At 51.9% G+C, this 17,754-nt stretch overlaps 4 protein-coding genes across 4 annotated transcripts; 1 reads left to right on the top strand and 3 right to left on the bottom strand.

Moving 5' to 3' along the window:
- Window positions 1-6,256: 6,256 nt before the first annotated feature.
- On the bottom strand, window positions 6,257-7,057 carry J3458_009101 (uncharacterized protein). Its single transcript, XM_066119576.1, has one exon. It carries the CDS (start codon window positions 6,884-6,886, stop codon window positions 6,431-6,433), a length of 456 nt encoding a protein of 151 aa, XP_065975371.1. The 5' UTR covers window positions 6,887-7,057; the 3' UTR covers window positions 6,257-6,430.
- A 3,580-nt stretch (window positions 7,058-10,637) lies between these two features.
- On the top strand, window positions 10,638-13,807 carry HRD1 (E3 ubiquitin-protein ligase hrd1). The gene is made up of 3 exons (XM_066119575.1): window positions 10,638-11,141; window positions 11,215-11,914; window positions 11,979-13,807. Exons 1-3 carry the CDS (start codon window positions 11,106-11,108, stop codon window positions 13,664-13,666), a joined length of 2,424 nt encoding a protein of 807 aa, XP_065975370.1. The 5' UTR covers window positions 10,638-11,105; the 3' UTR covers window positions 13,667-13,807.
- A 550-nt stretch (window positions 13,808-14,357) lies between these two features.
- On the bottom strand, window positions 14,358-14,789 carry GLG2_2 (glycogenin glucosyltransferase; the record flags this gene model as incomplete). Its single annotated transcript, XM_066119574.1, has 1 exon — window positions 14,358-14,789. One exon carries the CDS (start codon window positions 14,787-14,789, stop codon window positions 14,358-14,360), a length of 432 nt encoding a protein of 143 aa, XP_065975369.1.
- A 130-nt stretch (window positions 14,790-14,919) lies between these two features.
- On the bottom strand, window positions 14,920-17,315 carry GLG2_1 (glycogenin glucosyltransferase; the record flags this gene model as incomplete). The annotated part of the gene is made up of 6 exons (XM_007816720.2): window positions 16,926-17,315; window positions 16,664-16,798; window positions 16,012-16,596; window positions 15,757-15,916; window positions 15,541-15,640; window positions 14,920-15,484 (listed from the first exon to the last, which is right to left on the bottom strand). The coding sequence occupies exons 1-6, from the start codon at window positions 16,968-16,970 to the stop codon at window positions 14,920-14,922; spliced, it is 1,590 nt and encodes a 529-aa protein (XP_007814911.1). The 5' UTR covers window positions 16,971-17,315.
- Window positions 17,316-17,754: the final 439 nt, after the last annotated feature.

Raw genomic sequence — 17,754 nt, 5'->3', positions numbered from 1 at the left:
TGAGCTCGAAGAGTCTGATAGTCCCATCTGGGACCTTGCCAAATCTGCAGGCAGAACCAACTACAAGGCCAAGTTTAGCACGGGTCGCCCGAGTCCCAATTGATGAAAGATTACAGTGCCAATTAACATGTTCTTGCAGGTCTAGACATTGAATCCTTCACAGCCCAATACAGCCTAGAGGTGTCTTACTTTCCTCCCACAGCCGACGCAAGCAGCAGTTGATGTTGATGGCATCGGGGGAATGGCCCCCAACTTGGCGCATGCTATAACTCCGGAGAACATGGAACTCTGTTCAGAAACTCCAAACTCTGTGGCGATCCTTGTGGGTGCATACGGGCGCATCTAGTAGTACTCAAGATCCATGACTTGTATTACAGCAACGCAGAGGAGATGACGTGAAATCTGGAAAGGAACAGTTCGAGACGTCCATGCGGTTACATTGGCCGCGCATACGAGTCGGTTGCATGCGCCGTCGACAGGCCTATCGGGAATTGACGAGCTGATGCAGTACTGCTACAGAGCTGGTGAGTGCGTACGGGGCAGAGGAGGAGTGGGTGAGTGTTGTATCGTAAGTTATTGTACGACGACGCATGGAGAGAGAAAAAACACCGGATGCGCCAATTTGTTTTCCAAGTCACGGAGTAAACTGCAGTCAGACGGACATGGCTCCAGTGTTTCATTGACGTCGTATCGACTTAACATTATGAACTTTGGACACATGCAGGGGACTTTCTTAATTATACTGCATTTACAAAACATGGCATGGCATTTCCCACAACACGTCTGCACAAGCACGGAGTGCCGGACAGCGACTTCGGGGAGCCTCAGAAGCTTGGAAGCCAAAAGCTAAAAAAAGAATGTCCAAAGATAGGGCGGCCGGCAGCGGCAGCTGCAGTGGTTGGGCAATTGGCCATTGACCGACCAGACTCCACAAGGACATGCTCAGTACGGAGTAGAGGCCCTTAATACCAGGGACTCTACGGAGTAGCATCATTCTACTACTACCAGACTGGATGACACCAGACCCCTCTCATGTGCCTGCCCAAGCTGCCCAATATACCCCAGTCTGTGTCCATCCATGTCTGCTGCTGGCGCCTTTGGCGACACATGCTGGTGCAACCTCTAACCACAGCATCTCCCCACGCGCCAAGCATAAGACACATGGCGAGCATGGTAGTTGTCCTGCACCAGTGGACAGGTGTGACCACCCATCTTGCTAGCCCGTCATGGCAATCACTGCGTGTGTGTTTCGAAAGAGCCTGGTAACTTACCTACGTACGATTCTTGCGCAGCGAGTTCCGGTTCTGGAAGGGGCGCAGGAACGTGTTTCCATTATGCAATCTGGTAACTTGATTTTGCGCACAGAGTGTCTAATGATGCTTCCTCATACCAGTATGTACATATGTACATACAACTTTCTCACACTCAAATTAAGTTGGTGCTCCAAGTCCCCTGGAGACTGGCCCAGAGCGAGCAGGCTTTCCGGTCCGCTGTGGGGCTCCCTAGTTGGCCTTTGGTAATATCTTTTCGGCATATTAACACTGAATAATGATTGTGCAATGATGGAGTTTTTCTACGGAGTAAGTACGTCTAAACTGCATGTGTTGTATAACCTACTAGTGATAAAAGTAGGTACACATACGGAGTACCTTCTGTATGTATGCGTCGGAGTCCATTCCCCCCCCCTTAAGTTGGCTCGCGACGCTCCAGGCACTCGGTGCTCAAGAACATGTCCGACATGACTGGTGTAATCGTACACAGAAGCGGCCATGCAAGCAAAAGGGGTGGGGGGCGCGCAGGAGAAAAATCTCTGCAGATTTTCCACATGGTCAGTGCCTCATTCCCCTTTCTTAATCTCGATAGTTCTGCGTGGAGAGACAAGGTTATTGGCTGCGACTGCAACTGCCACGCACCGCTTCACGCCCGTTTCTGCAGTCATCAAATTGGCCAGACGGTCCAGCACACTTTTGAGCCTATGCAGCTGGCGCTGCATCTCATGTTTGAGCGCAACCCATGCCGCCTCTTCTGCCGTTGCCGAGTCGCGTGCCATGCAGTCGAGCGTGCATGTCATATGCATGGAAGGATGGCCGACACTTGCCACGCGTTCCATTTGCCCAACATGAGCAAAGTACCTGGTATGCTGTATGTTCCCTGAGCAGCTGGCTGTGTGTACGTACAGTATGCATGCAGGCTCCAACATTGGAAAGTCAAAGGGTTCGCCGAGGGGGCCATCAGCACGGTGTGGGTGTCATCGACGGGCACGAACGAGGCTGTGGCACTTGAATCAACGGATGACTCTGAAGTTGGAGGTGATGAGACGGGTTGCGCCGCGTCCGAATCTGGACATCACTAGCGACGACACGAAGTTCTCCATACCTGAAGCTATGCGCCATGATGCAACACGACCAGTTGACCATTGGATGTCGGCTCCAGCAATCGTTGCAACGCTGGTCTTGGTCATGGTCTTGGGCTTGGCGCACGCGCTTCAAAGCTGACCACATCCAGCGCAGTTTGGGCCTGAAGCCTGGACGAATCCTTTGCTGCTACGGTGAGGATGTATGCAGATGCGCCATGTGCATACACTTATTTCCTCGCCTTCAGCGCTTTCTCAAAAGAGGAAGGGGGGGAGGCATAAAAACGTGGGTTGCGAGTTGTGGGCTGCGTAGCAATCTCAGCCCTCAGCCCTACGAGGTTTATTGCTGTTGACGGACCAACGATGCGGTTGGGGAAAAGACGCGGTTCGAACAAACTACATTACGGATTTGCAAAACGGTTCACTGGTTATGACTTGATTTGACACAGTTTCGTTGACGGGCGGGCGCCAAAGCGCAAATGCGTCTCAATCGGGACAAAACTGACGACAGGAAGGCGACCCAATGCGAAGAGCCGATCCGGCCTTCACGTCTGGTTGGGAGAAAGAGGGTGAGCACCACCAAGTCCGTCATCTTTCGGGATGTTCCTAGATGGGCTTAGAGCAAAACCACCCCGTCCATCCACGCCCTGTGCTTGGAGTGCTTGGAGTGCTTGGTGTGACTCTGGATCTGCGAGCGTGAAGAGTGAAAGGAGAGTGTGCCAGTGCCATGTGCTGTCAGCGAGAGCCGGTGGCTGTATCACTGTCCGCCATCTGGCCCGGCCCAAGGAGAGAGGGCAAATATCTTGATTGCAGAGAAAAGAAGCGCCCAGGACGCGGAGCTCAGAGCAGATGGCTGTCCGTGCCACGGGCCGGGGGTCAATATCTTTTGCACCCGGGTCGAAGCCCTCGAGGCCTGTCACTTTGGACGATCCGGTTGGATGGATGGCAGATGGGTCGCAATATGTATGTACATAGACACACTAGGTACATGCAAATAGACATGGGGACGCAATTTGATCGCATCTCAAATTGAGGTGTGTGGTCGGTGGTGCCTGTTGCCTGTTGCCCGGTCTCCCAGTCAGTCTCACCCAGTCTGCTGTTTGCCTCAAGGCCAGCAATCCTTGCTGATGACTTTGAATCTGGTTCGTGCATTGCGAGTTTAATCATGGCGTGCACGTCTCTCCGCTTGGTGCGTCCAACAACTCTCCCCGGCTCGTCCCAAACGGGTAATCAGTGCGATTGTGCAACCGCAGGCAGACTTCTCGGGTCTGTGTCGTCTGTGTCTTCACTGTCGGTTTCAAATGAGGATTGAAGCCCATCATGTCAACCAGTGTTTGGCTGTGCGTGCGCCGTCAATCTGGGTCGCCCCGAGATCTCGACGCTGCCAACGGCTCTGTCGTCTGTGGCGCGCTTAGGGAGTCTGGTACACTCTACGATATTCATGGCCCGCGCTATATCCACCCCCGAAAGTGTGTTTTGTATTATTTATCCGGATAAAAACCCCAACTTGACGAGATCCTGGGCCGCGGGTCGCGACTTTACATCGTGTTGCCAAGTTTATCGCCCTCGCCGTATCCAGACATGGGATCGACAGCCGGGGGGGTCGGGCGCTGGGAAAACTCAATCCTCTCGACTGACTATTTTACCTTGAACATGGCCATACCGGCGAAATTGCAACCGCCAGTGTCCACAATTTCGGCCAATGCAATCGACACACATTGCCCTCTGTATTCTCTGTTTGTATGTCGGTACGCGCTGGCGGCGTGATGAGTAAACTGGTTGACTGGCTCCCGCTACACAATGATGTCCATGACTGACCATCATTAGCACACTCGTCGCGTCTGTGCTTAGTGCTCACTGATTACGTTTTCCCCCCAGACGGAACAGATCATCTCAGGGCCGTCGGATAGAGGTGTCAGGGCCCATGTCTCTCCTTTAGCTGCTGCCGGAGTAGCGAAGGAACGGGGCGATCCCAATGGTCATGTTTCACCCCTCCAAATTTGGGTCGACGAGAATAGAAGCAAACATGCTACTCCGTAACCCCCCCATTCCAGCAGAATCGCACATTTTCTAGCGGCAGCGGGGACCCCTCTTGCCCCTTGACTCCCTTGCTTCTTTCTACAAGAGTCTGAGAGTCTGGTCGTAAGTTGACAAAAGAAAACCGCTGGGCACCGACCAGATAGCCTGGAGGCCGCGAACATGTCAACTACTCTTAGCGTCGCGCCACAGCGGGAACAGCACAAAGAAGCGCCCAGAGAGGCATTGGCTCTGGTCAACGCAGATCATCATCACGCGGCATGAGCGTCACCTATCCCATGCTACCGGGAGCCAGCCGCCGGACTAAATACATACCTGCAAACAAACAAAAAAAGGTAGGCTCGGGTTGGGGGCCAGGCCCGTGTTGTCATTTGCCCTCATTTTTGCACAGACCATCTGACCGGGACTCGTCATCCATTTTGTTTCGCTGCCACTTTTTCCTAAATACCTGACCTCGAGGTTAATCCGGAGTTGACGTCGTATCGGGGCATCAGTAGTCGGTGACGATGGCAGTTCTCGGTTGGTCGATATGGCTTGGGCCGCTGTCACGGGGAAAAACCTCGTGGGGGGGGTCTGGCCGTTTCAACACGCCTTTCAAATACCAGACTAATTATAATAAACTATGGCTAGTACTCCGTGCAAGTGCTGGTCAACGAACGGTATGTTCCGGCAGCCCATCGAGATTGGGGAGCTCAACTTTTGGTGGCGCGGTACAGATGATAAAGGCCATGGCGAGACCCGGCATTGACCGCCACTCGGGTTCAAGGAAGGCTAAGCCCAACCCGCCTCCCGAAGTGCCGTAGAAGAGATGCTTGCGTAGTGTATCTAGTGTGTATGTGTATGCGTGTGTGAAGGTTTTGCAAGTCAGTTTGGTCACCGACGACGTGGGACGTGCTGTGCTCCGTACGATAGACTTTACAACGACATGGCTCTGAATGGGAGACGGGGCGGGTGCCTAAATGGGCTTAAATTACCCTCAAATCTGTTCTGTCAAGCAGATTCGAGCTGATGGGTGCTAGCAATTTGCCCGCAAGGGAACATTCGATGATGCTGCGTCTGGCATGGCATGCAGCCTGCCGCAAATAGGGTTCGGTGAACAGACTGAGCCTAATATGAAGTCTATCGGTATGCTGGCGTGACTTTGCATGTAGATCGCCACGGGCAGGGAAATAATCATCACTTATGGCTGAATGGCCAGGGCTTTCGGGATATGGGCATTCTGGTCGTCACCGTAAGTTCTACCTGAATTAGGTCCCCATGTTGAGACGCTTTAATGTTGAGTCTTGTCACCTGCTCCTCCTCACTACCAACCAACTACCGAGGCACTGATATGCTATGCTATTACGGAGTACTCCGTACAGATTAGTAGTATACCAGTTGACAGTGTCAGTAGCGAGCAGAACGCCAAGACAAGAGTAAGTAACCAAGCCTTGTGACGCCATGATAGATATGATAGATTGCGGAGAGCGATAGCCGGTATGGTCGCTCATGACGCGGGACGTGGGGGCCAAACGTGGTGCACTCACATCATCACACCAAGGATATTGCGCCAACCTTGTTTTCTTTTCTATTGTGCGCGATTGGAGAGAGTATTTCGTAATACAATAACGGGTACGTACTCTGTTTCAAGGTAGTGAACTCCCTCCTCCCACTATCCGATGCATATCATGTATCATTCCTGCGTGCGAAAGTAAAGGTACCAATAGAGACGGAAAAGCGGCAGTTGGCCAGCTCAGTCGGGGAAGGAGAGAGTTGTTAGCCCACTTTAGCTTCGACCTCCGAGTGTCGTCTGCCACCATTCCTTGCCGCCGCCTTTATTTCTATTTTTTAATTCACTCTAGTCAAGCGGATAGCTCCGTCAAAGTACTCCGTATAACTATCAGAGCGGCCGGTCGCTTGGTCCAGAACCAGTAAACACGCCGTAGGGGTGTGGTCTTGATCGAGTGCCATTGGCCCCCAATGAGGAGGTGACACTTCTGGTGGCTTGATGGTCTGGATGCAAAAGAAACCTCACTAACAAAAACCGACAATCTCGAGGCGCTATGGCCCGTGTCGGTGTCTACCGCCTGAGAGGCGGTGGGAGGCGTCGCATGGTGTCTCTGATGGCTGTCCGTTTGATCCTGTGCAACACCATGTTCCTACAAGTGGCTGCTTCATACCGGGCATCATTCCCAGAAGCGGACGTGTCAAGGCTGGCGCGAGAGCCGGGGACTCGGTACTCCTGAGATGGCGTTCGATGCTTGCATATCGGGCTTGCATGGGCGCTCTTTGAACTGTTTTGCCGTGTACGTTCTTTGTCATGCGTTCCGACGGTGGATGCATCACGACGCACTGACAAGCGAGGTTGTTGTGTATTGGTATGGAAAGCTCAAACATTGGATTTTGACGCGCGGCTTCCTCCGCGTAGTAATTCATCCGGCGAGCAGCAAGGCCGTGTATGCAAGCATTCGTTCGTGTTTGAGTCCCGAACACGGGGTACGGGGTAGCTTCAGCCATTGAAGCCTTGGTGTCGTGTCGATATAATTATCCCCAAATGTGTGTCTCTGGCATTCCTTGGCTGGCTGTAGGGCAGACTCTGAGTGTGGCTGTTGTCTAGCCTCTTGTCTATTCCAAGCACGGCAATGCCACCACCCGCAATGAGACGCCGGGATGGTCGATAGCCGTCATTCATTGTTGCTGATCGGTTGTCGCTGTCACTAGAGACCCCACGATATCTGGGCATCTTGGAGGTGGGAGGCGCAGCGCCGGCACTCGATTCGGGGTTGGGTTTTAGCGCATTTGCCTTGTGAGGGCGAACTAGATCGCAGAAAACATGCTTTCGTGGACGAGCTCGCCTGATCAGGGGAGATGGGGGAGATGGGGGTGCGATGGCCGGAATGTGGCAGACTCCATTAGCGATAATGGCGCCTTTTTTTTTACCCCTTTCATCTCGGCCATATTCACTGTTTGGATCTAACGAGTCTCTACAGGAGCAAATAGTCGCGACCAGCATAATACACCCGCTCGCTGCAAGTATTCTATGAGAAGGGAGGATTGCGTTCACCAATGTTGTCTGTTTTTGCACAAGCATTGCAACTACGCATGTACATATTCACCCGAACCACAACCACAACCACAACCACAACCACGTTTTTGTCGCGGCGATGCCGGGACAAGGGTGCGACAAAGGCAATCCCGTCCAACCCATCATTCCGGAGTTGCGGCAAGCTCAGCCACATGCCAGGTGTCCAAGCTCGACCCGACACATTGGGTGCATGTCCACCTCTTCAAAGACAAGAAAAAAAAGTGTGACGCTCACATCTGCCTTGGCAACGTGGTCCTGCCTACTATTAGCCCATGTCATCGCGGACCATGTGCCATCCCTGAAAAGTCGGTCAGCCGCGTAAAACAACCAGTTGACATTTCCGCTCTCAGTCGCGCCGGCCACTCCGCCACAGGGGCGAGAGGCTCCGTACTGTTGGGGTGTGCTGGCTTAAATAGTTTGGCCATCATCTTGAACGAAGACTGCGGGCGGCAAGGAAAGTGTCGTAATGAAAGGATTGCATAGGCCGCTTCAAGGCTGGCTGGCGCCAGAGTCTGCAATACACAATACTACTAGTATTTATTATTACAAGACGCATGAACCAAGCACATCTGTTAAGGTGAGACATCTCATCGGGTCATGTAGGTAGTGGCCGCGCCACGGTCCTTTGCGATCTAGACCCTTGGGGACGTCTTGCGCTCTGCCCAAGTTTATCTACAACTATCCGTATGCCATTATACAAGACAGTTGATACACACACGGGTCTCTACGTCTTGAACGCGAGTGGGCATGCCTTCTCAGCATCGACATGAGGCAGAGGTGCTAACACACACTCGATAATTCCCCGGGCACCAAAGTACATACAGAGTAAGAACAGCATAGTACGTGCATGCACGAATTATCCCTGAGCGACTTTTCCACTCGTCCTTGCCCTGATATGTTTCTCCCTTCTCCCATTCATGTCCCGTTTCAGTTCTTCGTCGTGTCAATGCGTGGTCGTAATCCCAAGCAGGCATATCGTAGTTTTTCTCTCTCTCTCTATCCCATCTTGGTCAGGGGTGGCCATGCCATCTATTTTCACCTGCAGGACCACCAGGACTTGTGCCCAATAAAACGTGCATGAAATTTGACACTCCAAAATTCTTCCGTGAAGAGGACATGGTCTGCCGTCTCCTATCAGACCCTAACGACGACCGGGCCAACGAGCCGCCGCCTCAGACAATAGCATGACTGCTAGCGATGCTGCGTCTAGCAGTCTCGCCCTGGGATGAGATCCAGGCCAGTGACAGGCATAACGTCACGTGGTCAGTGAGCCCTGGTGGGATGTACCGAGTTTGTCACACGTACGTAATAGTAGTACTCCTACTCCGTACTATTATCTGCATATAATAACACCCCAGCCTGGCACGATCGGGATTTAGCAGGGATCAGAACCCCGAAATGTCCGTCACTAACAGCGCCCCAGAACCAGGTCAGGTCAGGGGCAATCATTACATTACGGAGCACATCCAAGGGTAAATTAGGACTTTGCCCCCATATTGCTGGACAGAGCCAATGCCAATCCGCCATCCCCTCCTTTTCAAGTTTTGGGAGAGGTCGCTGTGAGTGAGGTCTCATGAGTCTGTCTCATCACTCAAAACTACCAATAAGCCAAGGCATTGTGCAGGGCACGTATTTTTCGATGTCTCCTGGGCCGGGGCAAGCAGAGCTTGACAAGCCTGTTGTTGCAATACAAATCTTCACAAGGAGCCTGTCTTGGGTCCCCTTCGGCAACCACAACAACCTCGAGGTCTTCTAGAAAACAAATATCTGCACCGAGTACTGCAATGCTATTTTTGTCTCTAATAATGGCACGCGGACGTGATGAGCTGATAACTGAGATTGCGACGGCCATGCCATTCTTGGGATATAGACAACCGGGATTGGAGCGATGACTCGCCGCATCCTATATTGAATGTAAAGTACGCGTACGGTCCGTGACCTAGGCGGATAATCAAAAGCGCTGTTTGCAAAGCGTTCCAATGGGCAACCCAAGCCGGTCGTCTACCGTCTAGATGGTGCCCGCCGCCACGGACTCGCTTGGTCGAGCGGTTGCGTTTAATAACGCAGAGTCGCTTAATCGCGGAACACGATTCCGCCAGGCAGACTCTTGGGCGTCATGGTTGTTACTGTGTTGGACTCCTCCCTGCCAGTTGTTACGGACCGAAGTCCGTTTGTCCACCCAGTGGTTGGCAACAATTTCAGGTCGGACGGCTAGTATAATACGGCAGACCCGTAGGCTCTGCTTATTCGAATTCCGGTTCCTGTACGGAGTAGACGTCGTGTCCCCGCTTCATGCGGCTCTGTGGCCGCCGTATTGCCCATTGCAAATGACAATTCGCCTGGTGTTGCTGCCTATTCCAGGGACAAGGTTCGTCGCTCCGGCTGGAAGCCCCCTCACCGTCTCTTCTGTTGTGCAACATGCTCCATCGGGAGGGTGATAAGGCAGACAGTATCAAAATTATGCCCTCTTCGCCCCCGCACAGCAATTTGCTTGGCCAACCAAGTCTGGCGGCAACCTAATTGCGCTCCTTTTTTTTTTCAACCGTTGATGATTGCAGGGACCAGGACAGTTCGCGAATACCAACCGCTGTTGCGGACTGTTCAGGACAAGGTTCTAAACCGGCCAAGTAGCACGCCCTACCTTGAATCACACACCAAAGAAGAATGGATAATCGGTCAGTTACAGAAGTAAGTGTGTTCGGTTCCTCGGCCATGAGAACAATCTCTTCGTCTGTCTGTCCTGAGTTTGTCTAGGGTAGCTGGTAAGACCGTTCAACGTCTCGCCCCAGCTTGGACGTGACAGACTCGGCATTAGGGTAGGGTAGGCTGAATAACTGACATCAAGTATGAACATCGGAACATGTCTCTGTTATTTCTGCTTTGAAACGTTGGCTTGTCACCTTCAGAGCATCTCAGAGTTGGTAATGCCGCAGCCATCACTGAGGATTGCGTGCCTGTCGCTTCCTTATGGATGTACCATACACTCACTCTGACTCCATACCTCTCTCTGTTCTAACAACGCCGTGCAAAGTATTGCCTCTTTTATCGAATGTGAACTACGACGAAAGACTGGACCCAATTTATGGACTGCCATTTGTTTACACAACCGCAATCGATATATCATTACCTAGAACCAGAATCTCGGCTGAAGAGGCAGTGGGATATACACAACCACAAGAAGTACGTTGGGCAGGGAAGGCATATTCGGCTAATTACCGGATCTTATCGGAGCTCGTCTTCCTCAGGAACTCTGTCACGTGCCGATACCGCTACTCGGCTTGCTCCTGCGTCATGGGTGGATTACGGTCAGGGAGCTTAGCATAACGTGGCATCAAATATCCGTGAGCATATAGCTTCGTTCCTGGCGAACATCCAAGCTGCGGCTCCTCGGAAACAAAGATGGAGCTATAAGACCAACCCAAATATTTTACTACGAGATTTTTCCTGCTTTCCACAGAGACAGTCCCGATGCCCAAGATGCGCTTGGGGTGGTACGCAGGGGTATGTTTGACGACGCCATCATGAACCGTTGCAAGGCTCGAGGCCCTAGATATCTGGATCGGAATTGACTCATCTCTTTAGGTCTCCACGGCCCTTGCTGGCGCTGTTGTAATTTCAGCCTTCCAGCAGCGTGCCAACTTCTATTCGGCCATGGTTTATCTGGCCCAAAGCAATTTCTGTCTTCTGGTAATAGCCTACCCTCACATTTGTTGTATCATGCACGACCCCAAGCGAGCGCTAGCTAATACTTTCCCCATAGGCGCTGGTAAACTTCAGCCTCTTGCTATATAGCAGCTTTATCTATGGCCTCACCAAACTTTGCTTTGGCACTCTTCGAGCCGTCGAAGTCGAACAGCTTACCGAGAGAGCCTGGTTTGCCATCACGGAAACATGCCTGGCAATGACGATATTTCGCGAGGAGATTGGGGCCTGGTTTCTGGTCATGTTTACTTCCTTGGTTACCGGGAAGGTATGGGGTTGGATCGGCGACGGAAGAGTGGAATTTCTAGAACAACAGCCGCCAGCAAATCCCCGACTATTCCACCTGAGACTCAGTGTCTCCCTGGCCATCAGCTTCATATACGACATCTGGATCCTCAAATACACCGTCGATACTGTGATCCAACAAGCAAGACCGAATATGATGGTCATGTTTTTGTTTGAGTTCGCCGTGCTGGCCACGTGTTCCTGGCGAACTGCAGTTCGCTACATTCTCTCAATTGCAGAACAGAATATTGTCAAAGCACAAACGAAAAAACGTCTAATTGAACGGAGACAAGAGATTCGACGACAACGAGAAGCTTTGATTCGCGAACGAGAGCAGGCTGCTGCGGCTGGACAAGAGCCGCCTCAACACCAAGAGCCCCTTCCCAGCGAGGACGACATAGATGAGATGGATATTGAGGTTCCTGGTTGGACCACCAAAGGTGAATGGGTACTTTGGCTGGATTTAGTTACCGGTAAGTTACAGAGTAGTCATGGACATGGCCGACCGTTGGTTGATTGGTATCTAATTATGCACAGACATGATAAAACTCGGTATTTACATTGCCTTCTTCTTCATGTTGCTGAGGTTTTACGGGCTGCCTATTCACATCATGAGAGATCTCTTCATCACATCGAGAGATTTCATTAAGCGACTAAACGCACTTCTGCGATATCGCCGCGCTATTCAAGAAATGAATCGATACCCCGATGCCACCCTGGAAGAACTGTCCCAGGAGAATACTTGCATCATATGCCGAGAGGAGATGCGACCTTGGGATCCTGTCAACCACCCTGGGGCAATTGACCGTGTCCGTCCGAAAAAGCTGCCATGTGGTCATGTTCTACATCTCGGCTGCTTGAAGAGCTGGCTTGAGCGTCAGCAGGTCTGCCCGACGTGTAGGAGCCCTGTTACCATGGATCGTGTCCGAGGGGGGCATAATAGAGCAGCGGGCCTGCAGATTCAGATTGGTGGTCCCGCCCGAGTACTGGCTGGACAACCACCGGCCGACGGTGGTAACAATGCGCCAGCCGGTCAGCAAGGACATAATGGCGACCAAGCTCCTCCCGGCAGGGACGGTGGCCCTAGAGTTTTCAACTTGGGACCATTCCGACTCGGCTTTGGAGCAAATGACCAACAGGCCCGCGAACTTGCTCAACAATTTGGCATCCCTCAGGCCCAAGGGAACCGTGTCGATCATGGTCTTCCTACACCAACCCCAACCCAGACACAACAACAGTCTGGAGACAGCATGCAGCAAATTGGGAATCTACTTGGCCAAACAGAGCAAATTGTGCAGAGGGAATTGCAAAACCTGCAGGCAGCCCAGCAAGAGCTACAGGTAGCCTATCTTCTCATGGCCGAACTTCAGCGACTCCGCCAGCGCCGACAGCAACAGCCCCATGATCAGCCATTAAGAGGACGTGGCAACGCGCCAGTTACTATACCCATGGCTCAAAACCAGAATTCTCATGTTGCAACACAAGGCAATCACGCCCAAGTTCCTTTGGGTAACGCGGTTCCTACCATTCCTCCGCGGATAGGCAGCCCATTTATGGCCCGCCATGTAGTTCCAGCAAATGGTGTAACGATACCTGCAGGTAGTCCTGATCTCCCAGAGGGCATTACGCTACCTCCTGGCTGGTCATTGATACCGCTTCAGAGACTGGATGGAACACAGCCGACTCACCACCCATCTCATACCACAGCAACATCTTTCAATGCGGAAACTCCAAATCCTAGTCAGTCGACCAGCCGCCCTGCGGCAACATCGTCTACTGCTGAGGCTGCCGGCGATGAAACTTCCTCGTCCATGGACCCCAACATGACCTCCTCCCGGTTGCCTACACCAGGGGACGGTGTCAGGGATGGCACTAGTGCGGGCTCCCAAACAGTGAGATCAACACCTGTGGTTTCCCCAAGTCCTCTCATACCAAATTGGGGCGGTCCTGCACAATTATTCAGTAACAACAGATCGCGTTCTGACGTCGTCGATAATGCTGTCCGAACAGCAAGCCCCCCTGTTGATGCGGAACCGTCGAGGGACCAGGGTCGCGATGAGCCTCCAAAACACTCTACACAAAAAGATTTAGCTAGCAACGAATTGCATCATCATGGGACTGTGGGGTCTAGCACCGAGGTCGTCGTAGACTCGAGTGATAAAGGGAAGGCCAAAGCCGCCACGGTTGAGGAAGCTGAGGAAGGCGAGGAAGGCGAAGAAGATTAAACTTGCCTGGCCAATATTACTATGTTAGTCTTTTCAGCAAAATCGAATGTAATAAAATATTTAGCCCAGTATACAGAATCTGTGGTGACGAGACCAAGACGATGCCAATGCAAGAAAATGAAACGTCACGACAGCGCCTAGTCTGTTAGCGTGTCTCACGAACTTTCAGGTCTGGCTCGTTGATCTCTGCACGGCTGCATCTTGTCTAATCTTTTTTAAGGATCACTGAAAGTCATCAGCAACGTGCAGAGGTGCCACGAGCTACGAATAGCCCACGAGTGATTGAAATAGAAACGTAATACGGAGTACATCAGTTCAAAACGTAGAGATGGACTGTTCTTGTAAATACCAGAATGTTGAACTCCAGTTAAAAGATAGACAAGGCTGATATGCAGGAAATCGAGAGTACAACAGAATGACTACTTTATTGTAAAAGTTGAAAGCAGAAAAGATCGTGCAAATACTCTGGTCATGGTTCATTATATGTATAATACAATAAGTAAAAAAAGACTCCGAGATTGAACTCGACAACACGCGTTCATATGACATTATACGGCCAATTTCGCTAGAGACCAAACTGAGATATCCAAAACAAAGGGCAATGAAAGTTGGACTGATGTGAGAGGTACAATATGGATGCTGCGTGATGTGTACATGTCAACCACAAGAGCACAGCCTACTCGGACACAGCCTATTCTGTAAATTCTTCGACAAGGGGAGCCGAGCTGCCTTCTTTAGTCGTGCTCTCTGGCGATGCATCGTCACGATCGGTCAAATCGGCGACGAGAACAGCCGTTGTGGACTTCCCTCGTATAGGTTGCGGGCTTAAGACGCTTGTAGGAGCGGATTGTGTCACATACGTCGGTGACTGACCGGGTTCGGATCCAAAAGGCAATGGTCTTGATGGAATTTCGTGACTTGCCATTTTCCCTGGCACGCCATCATCGCCGCTGAGTTTCCGGAGTAATGCTTCAGATTGTTGCTGGGCTAGCAGTTGAAGCTGGGCAGCCGGATCCTTGTAAGGAAGTCCTACGTCAGCCAAATCGCACCGGCAATCGGCAGGCCCCCAGCGTCTCCCATGCACACATACCCATTCTGACTGTGATGGAACACCCTCAGCCATTGGAAGCAACTGGGCATTCTCTGCTGAGTTGAAGGCTTCGTCATGACCCCCCCACCATGAGGGACGCCTGATCGGTGCTGGCGTCACTGGTAAGCTCGGCCGTTCCAATTCTGTTGGAAAGTCTGTTACTTTAAACGCGGCTTGTAAAAGTCGCCGTTGTTCCACTCCTTATCTGCCCCCCCGTTCGACGATATCTCTGCAAGCCGTCGACGTATCGGCTAATTTCAGGCACATCGTCCCAAGCATTGACTCGCGAGTAAGAACTCCAAGGATCACCAGGAGCTGGCGCTGGCAAAGCAGCACCAACGTCAGATGCTGCGGTATTCCTGTCTGTCACATCACTACCTGAGAGTCCCGTTGCAAATTGTTCAGGGAGTGTGGCAAATGCCTCTGCAGGAGTTGGCTCTTGATGTTGTTCATCTGACTCGCCGGGTTGTGGTTTCCCAAAGGGCTCGTCCACTGTTGTAGTAGTAAATGAGCGTGATGGGGCGGGTTGGCGGGCTTCCCACGGAAATATTTGCTTTGGAATTTTGGTTGATGGGGATGGCGGTTCTTTTGGAACCTCGTACCACATATTTTTGGGTGGGCTGGGGTAGCGTACGGGTGGAATAAAAGGTGTAGTATCTCTTGACATCTCGTAACGAGTCGACGGGAAATCTATCGCCTCTGGCTTTGAGCCGGGTGGGGGGGGATGCCTGAATTTGGAGAAAGGTCAGCAATTCAGTTAATCCAGACCCTGCGAAGTACTCACCTTTGGGCATCCCAACTAGCCAAGGCCAATGCGGGAAGCTGCCTCTGACTCAGGGCAGAAGAATCTCGTGGAGTCTCGACATGGACCGGGCCGTGACGATCTGTGGACATCTCAGTAGCTGTTTCACCTTCGTTACGCGCAGGACGGAGTGGCTGGGGTGAATATGACGCATCGATATTGGAACAGTTATGTGATGTTTGCCGGGTGAGTACTCACCTGCTCCCTCTTCAATGTATGCTTGGCTAGTGTTCTTGCCCTCATCACCTCCTGGAGGCAACTTTGTAGAGGGGTATGCCGACGCGAGAGTTGTGTCTACAATTCCTTGGCTTGGACGTCGACTTGAAGTTTGCCTGTAACTGGGTTGGGCAGCGGACTCCTATACAAAAGCATTAACAAGAACTTCCATCAACAACTTGGAACAGGAAGATGGCGAGTTGTTCTACGACCGACTCTCAGGGTTGAAAGGCGTACCTGTGCTCTATAATGGCGATCATAGACAGCCCACCAGCGACCGACCATCTCGTCGAACGGAGTGTTACCATGGGAAGCGCTGCGACCAGAAAACCAAGGCTTATTGGCACCAATGAAATGGACCATGCTGATGCTAGATTGGAAATGACGATACGCAGGTATGTACTGGTAGTGGGCGGATGGCGTAACATTGTAAGTAAACGATAAGCGATTCAGACTGTGTTTAAAATGCATGTTTATGAGGCCTTGATCTGCACCATCAAATGAAATTCCTCTGTCCGCCATGGCGAGCATGGCGTAGTAGTCACCCATATTCGGAACAAGAACCATGACACCGGTGTTGACAAGATCCGGCCATCCAATGTCCGGAGCGGCGGAGAAGGCATGAGGCAGCTCAAAGAGCTCGTCTGGAGCTCGATAGGCCACTACGTCGGCGTCGATGTAGACTATTTTGGAAAACTGAGTTTGCTTCCACAGGTTGATCTTGGTGAAAGCCGAGTGCAAGTCGGACCTTTTCATAAGGCGTAGATTGGCAGGCAGCTCATTCCGAATTCTTGGGACAGGAAGGACATAATCGTAGACGGTCTGTGAAAGTGCAATTTCATTAATAGCCATTTTATGAAACGGCAGGTGGCATTTGTGGCAAACTCACCTTAAGCTGGGTGATGGTCTCTGCCGAGACAGAATCCAATGTTACCAGAACCGCGAGCCGCTTGGAAGTGCCGGCATCGCGCAACGAGTGGGCGAGGACCAGAGCGCCGGGTAGGTAGGAATCGCTCAAGAGAAGCTGAGGGATGGTCAGTAAAACAATTCGCTCAAGTTTCCAGGTAGAAATGCCGTGTATTGTCTTCTGGAAGGACAGAGGAAGAAGCAAACAGAAAGGCAAAAGCCAAGACAAGAACGAAACGACGTACCGTTGCATAAAGCTGCTCTCCTGTGGCCGGGTCTGCCGCTGACATTGTGACCGGCAAGGCGATGCTGGTTTGCGACGACCTAGGTCATATCTCCCTTCGCCCCTTCCTTCTTTTTTTGTTCCTTCCTTATTTGCCCCTGCAAAAGACTGGGCGACGAGAAATCGATGGAAGCTTCAGACGCAACCTGACCGAGTCTTCGACGTATAGCCACCAGGTGCGGGGCGCGACGCTGCTCAGTGTGGCAAGTCTATCGAGGTTGACTCGACGTCCACCAGATTGACCATTGGCCGGCCATTCAATTCCTCTGGGGCGAGGGGAGGGAAGGAAGGGGTCATTCAATCAGCCAATGTTGACGGTTGGGAATCTGGAGAAACATCAATGGCAGAGACCAATTCAGAGCAGAGATGGCACTCGGGTCCCCCAGGCGACAGCCAACTAGCCATGACGTTGACGGCGCAGTTTCCTGTTTAGCGTACCAAAGGTCCACAGCCCGTGGCCCCAAACGAGCACATGCATTCTATGAATTAACCCAAGCTTGCCCAATTGATCCAAGCCGGTCGGCTCGAAGCTTTGTGCCGCGTGGCATTTGACAATGCGGGCCGCACAAATCTGCCCAAAGCTACATATGACCTACCTACCTAACTATAAAGTGCGCAGTCTGGTAGATAACGTGAGCACCGAGAGCTGCACAATGAAGCCTGGGCGCCCCCACGTGCAATTGCGAGAGCTCTCTTTGCGGGGGACTGAAGAGCTTTGCCCAGGTCAGTATTGAGCCAATTGCAGGTGTCATGAAACAGCCCTTGCTTGCGTCGCTCCATGGCTCAACATC

Source organism: Metarhizium acridum (genome assembly GCF_019434415.1).
Source record: "Metarhizium acridum strain ARSEF 324 chromosome Unknown scaffold_141, whole genome shotgun sequence".
Classification (NCBI taxonomy): domain Eukaryota; kingdom Fungi; phylum Ascomycota; class Sordariomycetes; order Hypocreales; family Clavicipitaceae; genus Metarhizium; species Metarhizium acridum.
Note: the sequence above shows the minus strand (reverse complement) of the source record. Positions and strands in the feature narration are given on the sequence as shown.

Excerpts from the sequence above, each read along its gene's own strand:
- J3458_009101 (XM_066119576.1), bottom strand. The coding sequence starts at position 6,886 with ATGGCTGAAGCTACCCCGTACCCCGTGTTCGGGACTCAAACACGAACG.
- HRD1 (XM_066119575.1), top strand. The coding sequence starts at position 11,106 with ATGGTTTATCTGGCCCAAAGCAATTTCTGTCTTCTG. Across the intron at positions 11,142-11,214 it reads AAAGCAATTTCTGTCTTCTG|GCGCTGGTAAACTTCAGCCT; the intron begins GTAATAGCCTAC and ends CTTTCCCCATAG. Across the intron at positions 11,915-11,978 it reads TTGGCTGGATTTAGTTACCG|ACATGATAAAACTCGGTATT; the intron begins GTAAGTTACAGA and ends AATTATGCACAG.